A 20,420-nucleotide genomic window follows, 5' to 3' on the forward strand; every position below is an offset into this window, starting at 1 on the left:
AATGTAGTCAGAAAATCAGAGAAATTAGAGATGGAAAAGACCTAATAGATCATCTTGACCATTCCCTGGCTCTGTGGTACAAAGTAAGTAGGGTAACTCACCGTGGGACTCAGTCCTCCCATTCCTTTGACACCGTTGAGTCTATTAATTTGGTAGGGTGGGATGGATTTCATGTCCTTGTTGTTTTGTTAACATACACACAAAAAGTGCATTTTGTATAGCAGGGCTGAATTTTTCTGAATTTAGGCATAATCCTGTGGAAACTGTATGTGGGGAAGATGGGGATTATTTTCTCACAGAATAACAGTTCATTTTCCTCTTTTAGTTCTATCGTTTAAAAAAATGAACCCACTTAGCATATTCAGAGCAGAGAAAATGTTTGATAAGTCTTTGAAAATACACGTGCATATGGGAGCTACGAAGAGACTCCAACTGTCAAGCTACTGGCCTTTGTGTCCTCTCTCTAGTGAAAGCACGACGGAGTATTTTCTGTGGTCAGCTGATAAAGATTTGGGCAATGAATTAACGTCCATAGCAAACCAAGGACTCTGCATACTCCCAGGGCCGATGCTTCCATTTAGGTGACCTAGGCGGTCGCCTAGGGCACCAGGATTTGGGAAGGCGGCATTTTGCTGACCTCGGCAGCAATTCAGCGGCAGGGGGTCCTTCCACGCTCTGGGTCGGCAGCGGCAATTCTGTGGCGGGTCCTTCACTCGCTCCGAGACCCGCCGTCGAAGTGCCTCAAAGACCGGGAGCGCAGAAGGACCCCTCCTATGCTGCAGAATTGCCGCCAACGACCGAGAGCGTGGAAAGACCCCTGCCTAGGGGCCCAAAAACCCTGGCGCCACTCCTGCATACTCCATTTCCCCTCTGAGCATTCCATCCTCTCTAGCTACTGTCACTGACAGAAGGTCTGCTAGCCACGCAGAATTCTTCCAGTGCAGTTTCTATGCATATCTCCTCAGACCAACAGGAAACTTGATGACTCATTTTCCTCCCTTGCAAAACTAACTACTGGTGACTGGGAATCAAAAACTTCCTGTGGAAACAAAGGAACAAAAGTGTTGCCATGACAAGCCCTGCCAGGAATGAAACGTCTAAATCACAATGAAATCACGAGAGATCAGCTGGCTAAGGCTGCTCTGTTTGTTCGCTGATCCTCTCTCTCTCTCTCACCCTGTTGTGCTGCTGTGACCACATTAGCTGGGAGTCCGAATGATACCATCAGTGATGCAGGAGAAGCTGGATTAATGCTGTGGCAAGTCAAAGAGGCACCTCATTGGTCTCTGGATTAATCCTATCATGAATCAATGCTCCTGCCCACAGCTGCACAAGGAGTACTGTAGCCCTGATGTACAACGGAGATAACTTTCATTTTACGAGATCACCCAAAGTAGTAGAACTGTTTTATATTATATACGACAGTCAGCATTCCCATCCTGCCCATAACCGATGAAATTGAGACGTTTGCCAAACATAGCAAATGAAAGTCCGTGTTTCCTTCCTCCCATGGAAGGCGGTGGCTAAGCTACCATTGGCTTCAAGAAGGGTAGGATCCAGGCCTTAAAGAGCAATTTGGTCTCAAGCAATTTGGCTGGGACTTCAATTTCTAATCCCAGGCCTGACACGGACTCTTCTGGGCCCTGGCCAAGTCACTTTAATGTCCCTCATGCTGATTAATTCATGTTTGTTCAGTCCCACGGGGTGGGAAAAGAACTTTTAGCACTAAATAACTGTGAAGTAATTTTATGGGGTTAGAAATAAATACTGTATTTTATGATATGCAGAGTGCTTGTTCCAACAACATCTGATGATGTACAACTCCTCCCCCTCAACACAATAAAATGTTGCTACCACCGTATCACCCCCACCCCAGGCGTGGTGGTCGTACTGGAAATGTGTGCTATGGCCATTTACACCTCAGAAGGTTCCCATTGGACAGCTGTACTGGATTATCCCCATTGATTTCAATGGGAATTTGGCTCAATTCAAGATGGCAGAATTCATCTCTTACACTTTACATTCCTATTTAGAGTTTATACTCCCTGGAACCAGGAGGCTGATTTCTTTGGTGTCTTGTACATACACTGTTAGTACTACATAAATAACCATAACAGACCGAGCAGCGGTCAGGTGCTCAGATACTATGGTGATGAGTATGGTATAAGAATCTATAAAGAATAGCAGAGGCTATCCAGTTCTGTCCCATCTCGGTAACAGGATGATCTGCTTTATATAGTTCCTGCCAGGAACAATTGTTGTTTGCGGCTCACAGGAGTTTTGCATGTAGATCTGAGGATGGCTAAATGAGAGCAGTGCATACAACTTCCTGTAGATGCACTGAAATCTCCAGATTGCTCGATAATGTACATTATCCAGTTAACTTCCCTGACAGCTGTACTGTAAACTAGAAAACCTCAAGCCAGAGATCTTGCACATGCTGCAGTTCATCATCAGAGATTGTATTGAGCCAAGTTTCCAGCAAGGCTAACATGTGAACAGCACTATCAAAGGAGAAGTTATTTAATCAGCTCTGCTTTGTTCTAAATGCTGCAAACAGCAAGGGGTCATTAGGAATTCCGCTGGTGAGTGGCTTTAAACATCAGCAATAAGAATTCTGGTTCAATCTGGTTTGCTGGGAGTAAACTAATTGATTTGGTCCTGAAGTTCCTTCAGTATATCCACGAGAAAGAGATTTAGAAAGGTCAGTAGAAGCCTGGGGTGGAAAGTGGCCTATTACTGTACGATAACGATCGCTCTCGTCTTGGCCTCTCTCTGGTTTCTTGTCCTGACTTTGAGTAGACTGTTATGGTTGGATGAGGGATTTTTGCTGCTGTTCACTGTGTTATCCAGTGAGAATTGTATCAAAGTTCACAGAAAGGAAATAATTTCTTACAGTCTTGATGCTCTTGTGCCTATAAATCTGCAGCTTTGAGGAGGAGATCATGCTATTCAGTCACATTCCATTTCCTCCCCCTTCCCCTAATATTCGTTAACTCCCAAATAGACTGCAGCAATATCCCCTCGGCACTCAGGAGCAGGAGAAAAATGTGAATTTTGAAATGCGAAGGGAACTGGATTGATACTGAAAATATTAAATCAAAGTCCCTATTTTTTCTCCAGATCGCATTGACTTATGACATGTAACATGGACAGACCCCGGTCATCGGTGGTGGGATAGAACTGGACCTCTGGAGTTAAATGCATGAGCCTCTATTGCATGAGCTAAAAGCCGCATGGCCCTTTGGTAAGGCTGTAGAGCAGACTCATTAATCTCTCTCTAAGTGGTCTCGTGCCACTAGATGGGACAGAGCACCACACCTGGGAGGTGTGTGGGTTACATGAACATAGCTAAAGACAGACTGATCACTCACCCAGAAAGATACCTCTACCCAAACTTCCACCATATTAAAAGCAGCTGCTTTTCCCTCCTCCCCACCTTCTCCTGAAGTCATCAAAGACACTCTGTCAATAATGCACTTCTAGGCTCTGGTGTATAGTTGCTTGGTTGGGGTATGGTCATTCTTTGCAGATGCATCCCATTGTAGAAACTACTCCTCTCCTGCTAGTGTTAATATTGACCCTATGAATGTGAACTTCAGGTGAAGAGGGCACTTGTGCAGCCACCCACACAACCTACCTTGTGCTGTTTGGAATGGAAGGATGACGTACAGACCCGAACACTTGGAGGAATGACTTCGAGGGTTGCCAATTCTAGATGCATGTAGGGATTCTGTTGGATGGAAATACAAGGCAAATTAAACAGTGTTTTGACCTGCTGCTTGAAGGGGCTTTGCAGACTGATGTTTTATTAAGAGCTTCTTGGAAGGTTATGTGGAGTTCTAATGTCCAGTACTCTCCCAAACATTAGAGCAGATGGGAAGGTGTTCCAGGAGAGTAAGGACTAGAAGAACCAGGTACCCAGGTACCAGGTCCTACAACATAGGATGTTCACATCACTTAGGGGCTTTTAGGTAAACAAGTTCCATAAACTTTCTATGGGATTTGTACTCTTAAGTCACTTAGCAATTTTGGAAAAATCCTACCCACTGCCAGTGTGGAAGAAATTAGGATCTATTCATTTTTCCCATAGTTTAGATACTGTTAACAATTGTCTAATTTTAATATATTTAATGTTGGTTTCATTTTTATCTGCATATATACATATGTGAGAAGGATGATTGTTTTGGAACTAAGGCATGAGTCTTGGAGCTGGGAGACTGATGTCTGGGCTACACTTCAAATTCAGCTTGCCCTGGCTATGTTGCTCAGAGGTCTGAAGGTGGCTAGGAGTCACAAAAGAATGCTTCTGTCAACCTTGCTAGCACTGCTCAGAGAGGTGGATTACCTACACTCGTGTGCTCAGCCTTATTACACAGGAGGCACAACCGTGGGTGGGCCAAACAGATTCTACATATTGTAATAAGATGTAAAGTCACCTGTATTGATTTATATTTTAAGGTCAGCTTGTTTTGTATATATTTAGATAGGTTGTTTGTATGTACGCTATTGTCTATTTACACACTTGTGTAAACTAAAATGATGTAAACATGATAAAATGCTAATGAATTGGCCATTAGTATATTTTGTTGAAGCAGGCCGCAGGCCTTCTGAAATGCTCTGGTGGACCAGGTACAGCCCTGTAGGTTGGGCACTCCTGACCTACAGTGACAGAAAAACTTCTTCCGTCACAGTAGAAAGCATCTATGCTACTCAGCATATCTACAGTGCTGTATTGTAGCCAAGCCCTAGGAGTTCTTTTCTGGATTCTGCCACATTCCTTTATTGACCTTAAGTCAAGTAACTTAATTTCCCTGTGCTTCAAATGCCTCGTCTGTAAATTGAGGGATGCTCTGTCTCACAGGGGCTATTTCGGTCTTAATTCACTAACATTTATAAAGCCCTTGGTGATCTTCAGATGAAAGATGAAATACACAGTGCAAAGTTATTATACATGATGCTCCTTGGTTTGTTCTGGAACGTAGAAGCTCCACTGTTTGTTTTCCATTGTTCTTAGGCTTTGGTGAGAGCAGATAGAAAACCTTTAATCTTTTTTCCTTCATCCTGTCATTGTGAATGGTTACAGTTAAGTGAAGGAAACAGAGGAGAAAGTGCTACCATAAGTTTGATCGGCCTTAAAACCATGGTAAATTTAAGAGGCCACAAGAATTTTCTACTTTGCTTTGAACTGCTGCAACCCAAAGACCAGTAATGCCAGTGCAAATCTTGAGCAGTGCCACTGACTTGAATGAAGTTGCTCTGTATTTCACTGGCCTGACTTAGATCAGTGGCAGTGTTACAATAACCCTCCATAAAAGCCACTTGTGACTTTCCTTCAGGGAGATGTTAGCGATTAGCAGTAGCATCTTTTCTTAACTGAAGAAGGTAAGTGTGGTGCCTACAGGACAGCTCCCCGTGCTGTTGGAACATCTTTTGTTGTGTTTAAGACTGGGAGCAAGTCTGTGGCTGTGATGATATGAGGGAGGTAATCCAGGGAGAATGCTTCTGAACAGTTTTATAGGTCCATTTGGAACTAGCATGCAAGGAATGGCCAAGGCACAGTGTCCTGCTCTTATTACAGTATGGGGGCAGTAAAATAGGAGGCACCACCAGAAGAAACTGTGTCTGGAAATATACTGGCATCTACCTTGGGAGTTTTGCTCAAGCAGACCTGCCAAGACATATTGGCAACAGAACTCAGAATTGCACCCTGGGCTGGAAGGTCCCTGGGAGTTGCTGTGCTGACCGAGCCAGAGGTATCTCACTGCCAGAAGCAGGCATACAGCAGGTATTGGCAAGCGCCAGTGGGCTAGTTTGCTGGATGCCTGGTAAGTACTGGCAGGATGATCACAGGAGTGTCAGGAAGTTGAAGTGACTGGGACAGGGGTGGCTTTTTATTGACACCTGTAACCCAAACACAGCAGAAGTCCACTGGCGACTTGAAGTAGCAGCAGCAGCTGCAAGAAAAAGCAGAAACCTTTATTCTAAGGTGCTGCTGCTCCCCTTCCAAACACAACCATGAGGAGCTCTGCCTACAAACAGTCCCGACTGAAGGAGAGGACTGATAAAAGGCCCACCTTGGCTGCCTTCAGTTGCTGGGCAGAGGCATAAGATGAGAGAAAATTGCTGATATTGTTTTAGCTTAGATCCAGCAGCACTGCCAGTAGCAAAAATCCACAACGGCTGGAGATGGGACACTAGATGGGAAGGCTCTGAGTTACTATGGAGAATGCTTGTCCAGGTATCTGCCTGGTGAGTCTTGCCACATAAAAATCCTAGCTCTGATCTGGCCACTTGGAAGCAGACTAAGGGGAGGAAATCTCAACAAAGTTCTGTGTGTGAAGTTTTCTACTTAGTTATCCCATCAGGGGCCGGTGTGGTCTCACACTGCAAAACAGGCAGCAGGGAAATTCCAAAGCCCCTGGGATCTGCATTGGCTCCAGATTGGAGAGTGTCCAGAGCCATCTGTGTGGATGTTTGATGTACTCATGGTAGCTATGCCCATAGCAGCTCCTTTTCCCACCTACCTCCACTCCCTGGCAGCGGGTGTTCAGTGTGGGTGTTGTCATGGGAATGAGAAATTTGTCCCTTTTGAGATCCTTGGATGAAACGTGCTTGATAAATATAATGTATCATTAACATCTGTCTGGGACCCAAGTGGTGGTCGATCTTCCATACTCTTGAGGCAGACTTGATAATTCTCCCATTAACTACTGCTCTCACGTCCTTACTGGCATTACCTTTGAGGCCTTCTGCTGCGGCAGTCAAGGAAAAAATGGATGGAATTGATGCCAGTCTGAAGAGAACTATACTGTGACTAGAAACCAAACCAGTCTTCCTCACTGCATTGCAGAGCACTGGTACCCAACTCTGACTATTCATTTGACCTCTCTGTTTTAATTAGGAACCGGAAAACTACCCTGGTCTGCACTATGCAAAACCTTCTCAGATCAAAGTGAACTCTAATTCACATTTATGCTTGTTATAGTCAAAGGATCCGGCAATTAAAATGAGCCTTATATTTGTTTGATATGGTAATGTATAAAAACCATCATGCTGAGGATATCCATGGTTCCTGGGCTAAACATTTACACTTCAAAGGACATAACAGAAAGGTGGTCTGGTTGTTGTCTTTGCAAATGTAAAACTTCAGGAATTGCAATTAGTTGATTGAAGTTCCATGTCTTTACAGAAAAAAATACATAAAAAGTAGTTCAAAACCAAAGAATGGCTAAAAATATGTCTAATAGAAAATGTTCTCTCTCTTATTAAATAATGAAAACACCTGAAAGTGTGCTTTGACCCCAAAATCAACATCAGATGTAAGATGGTTGATGCTGTGTTTATCATGAGTATGTGTTAACCTCATATGATTGATGTCAATATGAATATTCATGTCTTGGGAAAAAAGAGGCAATTTCTAAAATTGAGCCGCCAAAACTGATGATGCTCCACCTATTTCCAAACATCCTCCATCATCTATACTCCCAGTCCAGCTCATTGCTGTAGTGTGTTCGCTAGAGAACTAAAAATCTAAATAAGAAAATCCAAACAAAAACCCGGGAACCCAGGTGTGCACCAAATGATACTACTCGATCCTACTGCCTTGTGTGACATCCTGTCCCTATGCTAAACTGTTCAGATCAGTGACCTGTCTGTGAAGTGCACATTGACTTCATACAAATTAATGTCCTATTGATGCTAATAGTCACTAATCAGAATGGAAAGATGGACAGAGAGCGAGGACAAATGGAGCTAAGGCAGATACTGCAACCTAACATACACAAGTGGTGGGCAAGGGGCAGTCATGAGGTGAACCTGAGGGTAATTGAGTAAAACTGCAATTTATGAGACACGGGATCTTGTCAGTTTCTGCCTGCTCAATTTATACCAATATGGAGACAATCTTGTCTAGAAAGATTCACTGTTGGCGGACTCAGGTGATGCATGATGGTTTCCAAGGAGACCATTTTGAACTTTTCATTGACCAGTCACTGCTCAGATCCCTGAGATCCAGCATGAGCCTGATCGCACCTATGTTTTTGAATGTCCTGAAGTGTCTTGGATAAAAACCCTTCCCTCTTTCTCCCTAGTATAAAACTTTGCTGAAAGTGATTGGATTTCCTGCAGCAGCTCTTCCAAAACAGTCCAACAAGAGCATTCAAGTTTCTCTAAAAACCTGATTTTCTACTTCCGCAGACAATTCTTAGCGCCCAGGTATCCAAGATGACTGGGAGTGGGGGGCTTACCAGGTTTCTAGTCTGCTTCTGAGAGGCAGATTGTGGCAGGCTACTGAGAGTGGCAGGTTGGCTATATGCTTTGGAGCCCTTTGGATTTTGTTGGTTATGGAAATGAATCCTGGAGTATTTTGGCTGCTGCTGTTGGGGCTAAGCACAGCTGTGTAGGGATACAGAACTTCTGTTATGCCAGTTGACATGAAAGACTACTTTCTAAGTAGAACCCTTCCTGTCCTTTTCCTGCCTTGTCGGAGGGGCTCTTCGTGGGATTCTGTTGGAGAAGCAGGCCTCCATCTTTCACCTTCGTCAGTGAGGCCTCCAACTGCTTCCCAAAGTTATTCAGTGTAGACAAGGCCTTGAGGTTTCCTGGGAGCCTCTGGTGGAATCCAGAGGCCTGCAGCTAGGCAGATTTATAGTTGCCCACTCTCGACTCAGTAGCTTTTGATACATAAGATGGTATCAAAGGCCATCTGTGCATAATACCAAGCCAGGTCGACACTCTCACAGAAGCTTCCTAAGCTCTTGCTACTTGTGCTTGGGAAGAAACTGGGCTTGGGGAAAGGCCTTTGTTCAGAGCTCAATTTTATCTATGCATGTGAAAGTCAGAGTCAGCAACATGAAGGGTTTCATCTGTGGACTGGCAGAGACATCAGATGCTCCTTGTTGTGGGACACAGTACCATAATTTCAGACAGTCTTCACTCTGATCACTGCTGTCCAAACTCCTGTGCACAGCACATAAAGCCAGCAGCCTCGTTGGGGAGAGTGAGTTCTTGTTCACTTTCCTCTCACACCAAGCCCAATACACTCTCCTCCTCCTCCCCTGTTACTGAGACATTCAGCCTTCTCTCCTCCTCCAACCTCTCTCCCTGCCTCAGTGACCTCAATCCCTCACTTTCTAACATCCTCTCCTCTCTCTCCTCTTTTGCTTTTCTTCTCAACCTCTCACTCTCCTCAGGTTCTTTCCCATCCATTAACTCAACCTTGATACTCCCCATCCCCTTTGACCTACCATCCAATCTCTCTCCTTTTCATCTCCAAACTCACTAAACATTCCATCTACAACTGCTCTCTGGAGTTCCTTTCCTCCAGCGGCGATGCATGGGGGCTGGTGGGGGAACATACTGGGTCACATGCCCTCTCCAGATTTCTCAGGACACCTCTTGCCAGGATGCCCAACAGCAAGGAGGCAGTGGCTACCCTGGTGGTGGCACTTACGACGTGTCCATGCAATGTGGGGAGGGAGGAAGCAGCAGGGTGACCCTTCCCCCCATCTCCCGCTCCATGGCGCTATTTCTCCTTCCCTCCTGTTGGAGTCTCAGTGCTTCCCACTGCCTGCTTTGCAGACTGCTCACTTAGACGAAGGTTTCTGACCATTAGGGGAGTGAAGTTCTGGAATAGCCTTCCGAGGGAAGTAGTAGGGGCAAAAGACTTTCCTGGCTTTAAGACAAAGCTTGATAAGTATATGGAGGGGATGTTATGATAGGATCGTTAATTTGGGCAATTGATCTTGAATTACCACCAGACAGGTCTGCTCAATGGTCTGCGGGGAGATGTTGCATGCGATGGGTACTGAGTTGCTGCGGAGAATTCCTTCTTGGGTGCTAGCTGGTGACTCTTGCCCACATGCTCAGGGTTTAGCTGATCGCCATATTTGGGATCGGGAAGGAATTTTCCTCCAGGGCGGATTGGCAGCTGCCCTGGAGGTTTTTCGCCTTCCCCTGCAGCGTGGGGCACGGGTCGCTTGCTGGTGGTGTCTCTGCAGCTTGAGGTCTTCAAACCATTTTTGAGGATTTCAATAACTCGGTCCTGGGATAGGGGTTGTTATAAAATTGGATGGGTGGGGTTCTGTGGCCTGCCTTGTGCAGGAGGTCAGACTAGATGATCAGATTGGTCCCTTCTGACCTATGAGTCTATGAGTCTGTGAGTCTATGAGGTGAGTCAGGGGGTGGAGGCAGAGGCAATGCATGGGAAGGTCATGTGCCCCCCACTATCCAGTTACATGCTGCCTCTGCTTTCCTCCAATTCCATTCTTGACCCTCTCCAATCTGGCTTCTTCTGCCCTCTAATCTCCACAGAAACTGCTTGCACTGAAGTCTCTATTGGCCTTTTCCTGGCCAAATCTCAGGGCCTGTACTCCACCTTTATCCTCCTGGACCTATTGATGGCTTTTGACATTTATCAACTTCTCCCTACTTTTTGAAAATTTGGCTCCCGCTGCCTTTCATGGATCTATTCTCATAGCAGTGGCCTTTCTTCCTCTATTATTGCTCTAACCTTGTCTTGTTTCGTGGGGTCAACCACTTCCCCTTCTCTCACTCTGTGGGCATCTCTGCTGGCTCAGTCCTCAAGTCATATTCTCCTCTTCTTCTGTTGCTAATCTTTGCTCCATCAGGGTTTCCAGCCTTTACCATCCACCAGACAACTTCTCCCTTAAACAATCTATGCTTTCTGCCATGCTGCCCCTTATGAATGGGAGAGGCTCCCTGATAAAATTCAAACAGACACTGCCTTATCCTCCTCCAAATCTCTCCATAAGACTCACCTGTGCCATGCTGCCATGGGTAGATAGGTGGCAGGCTTACTCCTTCCTACAAAATTCCTACAATACATGTAACTAATAAACCTGTGCCAATCCTAACCTTATTTTCCTCTGCAGTGGCAATTTACCTGTCATCATAGGATTCCTCTCTCCTCTAAATCCAAGTAGTGACCATCACTCAGCCTGATCCTCAGCCTTCCCTGAAACAAGTGGGATGCTATAAAATCTGTGCAATGCAATGTTGTATAGTTAAGGAAGCAAAAATCAGGAAATGCAAAGGGAATGAACGGCTGCAACCTTAACTCTGCCACTTTTCATGTATTACGATACATTCTTTGAAGTCAGTGATATTGCCTTAGATATTGAAATGCGTCTGTGCTGAGTTAACGCTGTGTTTTCAGCCTTGTCTTGTGCATCGCCTCACTATAGCACTTAATGTAATGTTAAGGCTGAACAGTTAACAGCTTACTGCATTTATTATATGAAGCATCACTGAGTATATTCATACGCCACTTTTACACAAAATATTTTAAAATAAAAAATATTAGCAAAGTCCTGTCTTTTGGTTTATGTTGTAAAGTGATGCAGGTTAAATCTACAAAGCTTAGTCATACGAAGAATTCATTCACCACCACTGGATTTCCTTCAGGGTTTTTACTAACAAAAGTGAACAGAAAATTACAATTTTTTCAAGCAGCAAATATATTACTGTCAGGGAGGAAAACTTTAGGACTAAGAGTGCTTTCCCCCTCCACCCATCCTACAAGTACTTGACTCCAATAAATATAATAATTTAAGGTTTAAAATGTTTTATTTTTACCTTACATGACAGCCATTAAAAACAAGGATTATGAATGTAGGAAACAAGACGACATGGACTGAACTGGTATCTAGATATTAAGACACAGTACTCAGCTGTTTTAACTCAAATACAGAGACCTATCACCGTTTTCATTCCAACAAAGAAAATCAAAGCTAAGCTATTTGTAAAAGATTTTGAAAAGTCTGAGACTGGCACAATCACTCTAATAAATCCTGATAGTCTAGTACATCAGTTCTAAAATGTTACCCAAAACATCTAGCATTCAGACTTCAGGTCGTGTGTTTTAGAAATGCTAATGGAAAAACAGTCCTTCCAACATTCCTTCTACAATCCTGCCAGAATTCAGTAGATTTTTTTTTTATTTTTGAGCAATTTTAGTTTACCATTACAAGCATATAAGATATTGCAACAAACCTAGCTTGCAAAATTTTACTCACCCACTCAACTTGGGCCATGTATGTTGTTTCACAAGGGATCATAAGTAGCTGATGATCATCATTGTTATGGTAAAGGATGAACAGGTAGGTTTTGTGCATGGGCTGGTACATTTTCATGACAATGTAAATGTTAGTATATATAGCATTGTGAAATTAAACGAAAGGGTGCTGAAATGTGTTAAGACTGGGACAGAATTACTGTTATGACATAGGTTCTATTAAGTAGTTATTTTATTATGTGCGGCAAACGCTTCCTGCAAATAAACCAGATTTTTTAAAAAAATACATACATCTTTACTTCCCATTAACAGGCATCTGTCGCATTTCCATTATCTGCTCTTTTTAGTCGAATGCAAGTAAAGCTCATATTTTCCCTGAAAAGCTAGGAGACTCTGATCATAATTCAGCCATGGCTGCCCTGAACAGCCTATAAGCAACAGAAGTAGTAAAGGAATTAGCATGTCAAGATTTCACTTTAGATCACAAAGGTGAAGTGTCGTTTGTAAAAATATGCAGAGGGAGAAAAGTGGATTTTGAGACGATATATTAAGTACCATATTAAACTTCATGGAATTGTCTATAGTTACGACTGTCTGCTATATCAAGGGGAAAGCATTCTTTATTGATTAACAGGAACAACTGAATATGAAGAAACATGAATGAATGTGTCAAATAAAACTGTTTTGCTACGATGGTTGAACTTTAGGAGTTTGGTCCCTTTTGAAGGCCATTGGAATTGCAATTTAGTATTGATGCTTAAATCAAATAGATTTCATCTAAACTGATACTTGTTAAGTCTTTTTTGAAAAACTGATTTTAGTGTGTGTGTTTGTATTTTAACCTGTCTACTGTTTGGACTACCCTCTCAAAAGCTAACCATTGCATTCCTCCCTCTCATTGTCTTGTCATTTTCCCTTTGGCAAATATTAACTTCCACACACTGCTGTTTCTTAAGAAGAACAAGTCACGGACACCTGGCTTTATAAATTTCCTTTGTTCATGGTCTACATCAATGGAATTACAGCTCTGGAGTATGATTTATGGGCTAACCAGCGCTCTTTTGGTGGTAGGCTGGCTGTTTTTTATAGCAATAGCTGAGTAGAAATAGCCTAGTCTGAATAAAAAGTGACTATTGGTTATTTTTAAAATTTTCAGCAAAAACACATATTTGAAATTCAAGGGACATTTCTCACCAGACTGTAAGAGTTTTAAGATAAGGTAAAACTTTGGACCTAAACCATCCTTTCTAATTTTGGAGATATCATTAGTTTTATGAAGATATTTTCTACTGGAATGAGCTAAAGAAATTTTGAAAATGTTATTTTAAAGTATATTTATGTCATAGGTGTATTTTAAGTCTGTTTTCTATAGATATATTACTCATTGATTTAATTCAGTCAAGAATCTACCATATTGTCAATCAACTACAATGATCCAGAAACAATTTCTGGCTATGGAAAGGGCTTAAGTATTAAGCCACATCTTCCTACAAAGCTTCAGTATTTCTGATTGGTAAAAAGCATTTCTCATTGAAATAATACTGAAGTGGAGCACAAGTCCTCTTCCATCTATTTGACTGTTAAGTTAATTAACTCTTCAGGACAAAATGATCATATTTAATCACAAGAGAAAGTATCATTTTTCAAGACAGCTCAATTGGTAGCTCCGGTGGTACAGAAGTATATCTTGGGTCAAGCTTAGGTATGAAATTCTTGAAGTTCTTAGATGCTTCAGTACCAAATACATCTAATACTCGTCTATTCATGACAGCAAACCTGAAATAGAAAAGACTCATGATAAAATGAACACTTTTTCCATTTAATAATAAATAAAATTACTTTAAAGTTAGTCTATCTTGTAATGATGAAATATTGCTCATATCATTGAAATATGGGCTTGAATCTGCACTTCTTATGCCGGCAAAATACCTGTTCAAGTCAATAAGGGAATGTCTTCACTACTGGCCGGATCGGCAGCCAGAGATGGATCCAGCAGAGATCGATTTATCGTGTCTAGTCTAGACACGATAAATTGATCCCTGAGCGTTCTCCTGTTGACTCCTGTACTCCAGCTTGTTGAGAGGTGCTGGCAGAGTCGATGGGGGAGTGACAGCAGTTGACTCACCACAGTAAAGATACCATAGTAAGTCAATCTAAGTATTACATAAGTTAGATCGATTCCCCCCCCCGTCCCGTCCCCCCCAGTGTAGACCAGGCCAAAGAGTTTAGTCAAGCAGAGTAAGAGTTGTAGGATATGATCTTAAGTTTGCAATCAGATCTTTAAAAAAACTTTAACTGCATTTGGATTTCATTGATGAAATTTTTCAACAAGCTGGGTGCTAAAAGCTTTTACAAACAGAAAGTAAGTTTTAAAAATTGTACTGGATGCTAAGGGCAGACAAGCGAGAGAGGTAATCCTAAACAATATATAAAATGGGGACTCAATTAGCATCTTATGTCCTCAGAGAATTGCAAGTTTTTCATTTTGGACAACACGGGTGCCTTTTTATGTTTGAACAATACAAATGCTTATGAAGTGAATCACTTAGCATGTGATTTGTGTTTTATTTAATACATTTTATTACTTCTACCAGGAAAAAAAAAAAAAGCCATTTTCTTGTCCCCAGGATGAGCAAAAGCACACAGTTCTGTCTACGTGTCTCCTGAGTTCCCCTCACAAATTTTAATGCCTTCACAACATTTTCCTATTTTTTAAGATGTTTTCCCTCCCCTGTTGCTGTGAAAGACTCACACAAGCAATAGGAGAAAATGACTTGTCTACACAGCAGAAGAGTCAAAACGGATTCTACACAAAGTGGTATCAAAACACAAAAAGTGAAAAACATGCAGCTTTCTCCCTGTAATCTCTTTCAGTTACAGTAAGCTTAAGGCAAACTAATTCAGGAAGAAGTGTGATTTTCAAATTGACATATTGGCCTTTTGTGCATTTTGCACATTATCAAGTTATCCCTGTCCAGTTTGGTTCTGTTTAGAGAATTATGAGCTTCCATATTTCTTCCCATTTTGGTAAGTCTGCTTTTAGATTGCTTGTCAAGTGATTCATCTTGTGCTGCGTTCTGCTGCATTGTCAGTTTATATTTTTGATTTCCAGGGCAAATACAGAATAAAACAGGATTCAGCTGGACATATAATCATAAACTTTTTTAGATTCTAACTGGTCAAAAAATTTAATAAGAAACATACCTTCCAACAAAAAATATGGTCTTTTTTCAGAAAATAAGCTTTTTGTGAAAAATTGTCAAAATCTTAAAAGTTTTCAAGTTTTTGTGAGAATTCTTAATATGTCTATACATTTTTGTATTGATATGTTTACCAAAATTGTGTTTGAAATCACTGTAAAACATTAGTATGTTTGGAGATGATTTTAAACATGATTTTTGGAAATCTGCACTTTTGGTAAAAGACAATGTTTGACAACTTTGAGCATGATTTTGATTTAAAAAAGATGAAATTACAGGGATAATTTCCTGAAAAACAGATGATGGATCAATTTCAAACCCTGCAAAACAGAATCAGGTCTTAAATTCTGAAACTGCAAAGCTGTTTTTCAACCAAGATGCTCTCCAAAGATCCCAGTTAAACTGCCTCATGTTTAACTAGATACTCACTTTAAAATAACTTACAATTTCTGTAGAATATGAAACTAGGTTCTCTCACAAATTTTGGATCCAAAAGTTTTTGAAGTGTTGAATAAATAAGTCACATTCATATAATTTTGATATATATTCACTACCAATTTTACCTAATACCTCATATAACGCAGACTTCTCCAAGAAGTCTTTGACAGCAAGTTAATTAAAGAACACAGTGCCTGTCTAGCTAAAATGAAATTTGCTACTCAGCATTTCCAACCACCTCAGTTACTTACCTGCCTTTTGTCAGTCGTAATAGGAATTTCCAGTAAGAAGGTCTCAGGGTCTGAACTTCCATCACAGCCTACAATCAGAATATTGATCATAATTTCTCCCATTAAGTAATTAAAACACTCTCAGGCATAGATACTAAGAAAATGAAAGTGACCTACCTTACTCTCTAATGATATGTAGTCACAAGAGAGCCATACTCTTGGGTCTGTGCTAAGTGCAAATGGCTAGTGAGAGAATCATAGCTAAAGTCTCTGACCATCATATCACAGCAGGGTAGCATGTCTGTTCCCCTACATGAAGCCCCAGTCACCTGAGATGCCTCAATCCCCTGAGTTGTAAAGATAGAAAATACACCACTTTATGGGGATGCGAGTGACTAGAGTTGTTTTGGTTAAGCACCAGTGAATAAGAATTGAAGGTAAGTAACTTGATTTATTCTAAAGGAATTGTGTAGAAAATAGATTCTCACTCCTGGAGAATAAAAAGCTCCAGAAATGCATTCAGCCTGAGCAACAGAAGTAGGGTTGGCAGATTCTGACAGCAGCATTCAGATGCAGGATGCAGTAGCAGAAAGTGGCAGGTGACTTGGTCAACACGGCCAGGGCCTTTGCAGTAGACGTGGGAGGTAGATTCAACCAGCACAGCCAGGGCCGGACTGGAGAAGGCGAGGAAAGAGAGGTGGAGTAAACCATGAAGGAAGAGGTGGTTTTGAGGCACTATAGAAAGGCGGTGAAGGAGTAGGTGATTCAGGAGAGGAGAGAGAGGAGACGACTGCAGCTTGCTTCAAGTTGTAAAAATGGAGGTTTCTTTGTTAGTTTCTCTTGATTTTTCAAATCTGCAAAGCTGCAGTTAAAGTGGATTGAGTGTGAAATTTTCCAACTCAGCAGTACACTGTGGTTGAACATTAAGACTTACTGTCTGTCTCCTGGAGCAAAATACTAAGTGAGGTGAAGTCTCTGCCAATCAGTGCATTTTTAATCGTCTTTGGTTAATACATCTTGAGATTTTTTTCCATAGAAGTCAAAACCTGCTTATGATACTCGCATTACATTACAAATGGATAAACAGTTACGGACAGACTAAATTATCTTCCCACCATAACAATACAAAACCAGTGTGACAGACGCAGGAATAGGAGCTAGAGTGTGCTAACTCCTGCTTTATTATGGAATCTGCATTTCAACCCATTCTTTTAATCAAAATTTGAAATAAGTTAAAGGAATTTTGCTTTTTATTTGAAGGCAAAATACTTACCGCCTGAAAGCAGATTGCTGTGGAAATGGCATAGATGATGCTGTCTGCATGAGGAAAATAGGGAACTTTTCCTGCTTCAATGCCTTTGAAGTACATGGTCTAAAAGACAAACAAAACACATGCTGAGTAAATCATACCAAAGGTAAACAGTATGGACTTTGTCGTCAGTTATCGTCCCATTCCTGAAGTACCCTGCCAAATTTGTGACAGCTACTGAAATTCATGTGACTTTTTCTTATGTAAGAGCCGTAACCTGCAAGCTCATGGGCAGTCTGTAATTTACGTATGGACTTTTCACACTGGAGTGAAGTATACATTCAGCGCATGGCAAGACTTACTAAAGGGTTTCCCAACGTTGTTGGCTGCAGACTAGCTGCAAGAGGAAGGTAGAAAAGAGAAACAGTGGAGGTACGGAAAGCTCTGTGAACTCAGATCCATTGCACACTTTACATCTCTGGGCAAAGCAGTCTATTTTCCCTCCTTGCTTTTCCACTGATTCCTGATGCAGTCAGCCATGGGAACAACTCCCCTGTTCCTGTGGCATGCAGCTCACTTGTACTCAATAGAAACACCAGCAGATTTCCATTCCCCTGCACCCAACAAGCAGCATGTAGCCTTCCAGAGAATGGGGGAATGTAATGGGAGAGCCCAAAACAAGGGGAAAGAGAGCAAAAATAAATTAAAATAAAATAACTGGAAAGTTTTAAAAGAGAGAAAATAAAAATTTTGATGAGCAGGAAGAAAGAATAAAGACAAAAACAATAAAGGTAGACACTATAAAGAGCATGGAGAGAAATGCGTAGGGACACTGATCACTCTGTACCAGGGGCTGGTATGAGGGACTCCAATCACTCTGAAGGAGGCTGCAAACAAACCAAGATTGGGAACCAGGGACAATGTAAATAGATGTGTAGTTTTTTCCATCTTCAATGCTATTTGAACATTAACTAGCCTTCAAATACCTCTACAAGGCAAGTCAAGAAACACCACCATGACACTGTACCTCAAAATAGCACCCTGGAACCCCCATATTCACTGTTGTTATATAATTATGAGATGTTTTGTACAAAGTCTGCCTTTGAGGTATCATTTAAGAAGTCTTGATCTGTTGAACATTAATATCTTATTGAGGTGTATGTGCTGTCATTGTATGTGAAGTTATAAAGAATTGCTGTGTGTGTGTTACTGAAATATGTCTTGAACTGGGGAATACCCAGTTGGCATTTCATTAGCAACAAAGGAGCAACTATCATTGCCCAGACAGGCATTGATGGCCCATCAAGAAGAATCCAGTCTCCTAGAGGCTCCTTAGGGAGGGCACATATGCAGTTAGGACTGCCTGACCCCACATCACAGTAAGGATCTTTCTAGTAGCTGGAAGAAAGTATAAAAGAGGTACAATGACATCATCACTTGACCTCTCTCCTCCCCCATATAAACACCTGGAAGATCACCTGGAAGACACAGATTTTGAACTGGGAAGATTGGTCCCAGACTGAGAAGGGAATTTAACCTGTATATTGACAACTGTGAGCTGCCCACAACATCTGTTAGGGCAGGCCTGCACAACTCGTAAAGCGGCGAGGGCCATATTACTCCAAAGAAAACAGCTGAGGGCCAACCCCCCCCGTGCCATCGAAACAACCCCCCAGCGCTGCCCAGCCCCCCCAAAACACAACCCCCCCAGCACCACCCACCCTGCGAAAACAACCCCCCTCAAGCGCCGCCCACCCCGCAGAAACAAACCCTCCTTCCCCAGCACCGCCCCACCGAAACAGCGGTATTGAACCTTGGTAATATGTTATAGTGGGCCCCTAAAGTAGTATAATTAAGGTAAAAGAAAAATGTCTTTTTGCTAGAAATAGAATAAGATATTTCCCGCACTGTGTAATCAATTGCCCTGTTGAATGAACGAGGTGAGACTGAGGAAGGCATCGAAGGCAGACCTCCAGACAGCTGCAACCCTTGGAGAGGGGATGGGAGCCAGACCAGATCAGTAGAACAGGTCAGCCACTGACTCGTAGCTCGTCTCCTCAGCCCCCTATTCCCCGCTCTCATCCTCAGCCCCGCTTCCCCACTGCCAGCTCACCTGCCCCCCCGCTTGCTTCCTCAGCCCCGTCTCCCCTGCCGCCGCCTGCCCGCTTGCCTCCTCAGCCCCCCACCCCCAGCGGCTCACCTGCCCCCCAGCCACTGCCCGTCCGCTCGCCTCCTGAGCCCTCATCCTCCGCTGCCAGCTCACCTGCCCCCCCACCAATGCCCGCCTGCTCACCTCCTCAGCCCCCCACTCCCCCAGCTCACCTGTCCCCCCGCACACCTTCTCAGCCCCCCCTCCGCGGCTCGCATATTCACCCCCCACCACTGCCTGCTGGCTCACCTCCTCAGCCTCTCACCCCCCTGGCCAGTGATGATCTGCCAAAATCCCACTGTGACAGACCCAAACCAGTGGGGTACAGGAGTCTGATAGAGGGCAAATATACTGGTCACTGGATGAGTAGTTTTCTGTTCCCTGAGTGACCAGAGCAGGGGCTGCACTAGAGTAATCAGGAACCTGCTAGAACCAATTAAGGCAGACAGGCTGATTAGATCACCTGCAGCCAATCAAGGCAGGCTAATCAGGGCACCTAGGTTTAAAAAGTAGCTCACTCCAGTCAGGGAGGGGGGAGCCAGGGGAGAGGAAGTGCATGTGAGGAGCTGGGAGAAAGAGGCACAAGGAGCTGAAAGTGAGAGGCTGTGCTGCTGGAGGATTAAGGAGTACAAGCATTATCAGACACCAGGAGGAAGGTCCTGTGGTGAGGATAAAGAAGGTGTTTGGAGGAGGCCATGGGGAAGTAGCCCAGGGAGTTGTAGCTGTCATGTAGCTGTTACAGGAGGCACTATAGACAGCTGCAATCCACAGGGCCCTGGGCTGGAACCCGGAGTAGAGGGCGGGCCTGGGTTCCCCCCAAACCTCCCAACTCCTGATCAGACACAGAAGGAGCTGACCCAGACCTGGGAAGATCACGGAGTTGAGCAAATCTGCCAATAAGCGCAGGACCCACCAAGGTAGAGGAGGAACTCTGTCACACTCACTCGTGGGCTGTATGTTGTGCAGGCCTGTATTAGGGTGAAAGACTGCTTGATTCAAACCTTGCTTAGTCTGTAGAATTCAGATTGTGAGTTTATTCTTATTTCTTATGTAACCAAATTTGATCTTTATGCCTTCTACTTATAATCACTTAAAATCTACCTTTCTGGAGTCAATA

General features: G+C 43.0%; 1 protein-coding gene across 3 annotated transcripts in view; it reads right to left on the reverse strand.

The window, feature by feature from the left end:
- Positions 1–11,570: 11,570 nt before the first annotated feature.
- TMEM135 (transmembrane protein 135) overlaps positions 11,571–20,420 on the reverse strand; it is a 417,387-nt gene continuing 408,537 nt past the window's right edge. For all 3 annotated transcript variants that reach the window (XM_050941833.1, XM_050941850.1, XM_050941841.1), the window contains 3 exons: positions 17,179–17,277; positions 15,927–15,994; positions 11,571–13,813 (listed from right to left, as the gene is read on the reverse strand). In XM_050941833.1, the coding sequence (XP_050797790.1) occupies positions 13,681–13,813; positions 15,927–15,994; positions 17,179–17,277 (300 nt within the window). In that variant the 3' untranslated portion in view covers positions 11,571–13,680. The remainder of the gene's footprint in view (positions 13,814–15,926; positions 15,995–17,178; positions 17,278–20,420) is intronic.

This window comes from Gopherus flavomarginatus, chromosome 1 (genome assembly GCF_025201925.1).
Source record: "Gopherus flavomarginatus isolate rGopFla2 chromosome 1, rGopFla2.mat.asm, whole genome shotgun sequence".
Classification (NCBI taxonomy): domain Eukaryota; kingdom Metazoa; phylum Chordata; order Testudines; family Testudinidae; genus Gopherus; species Gopherus flavomarginatus.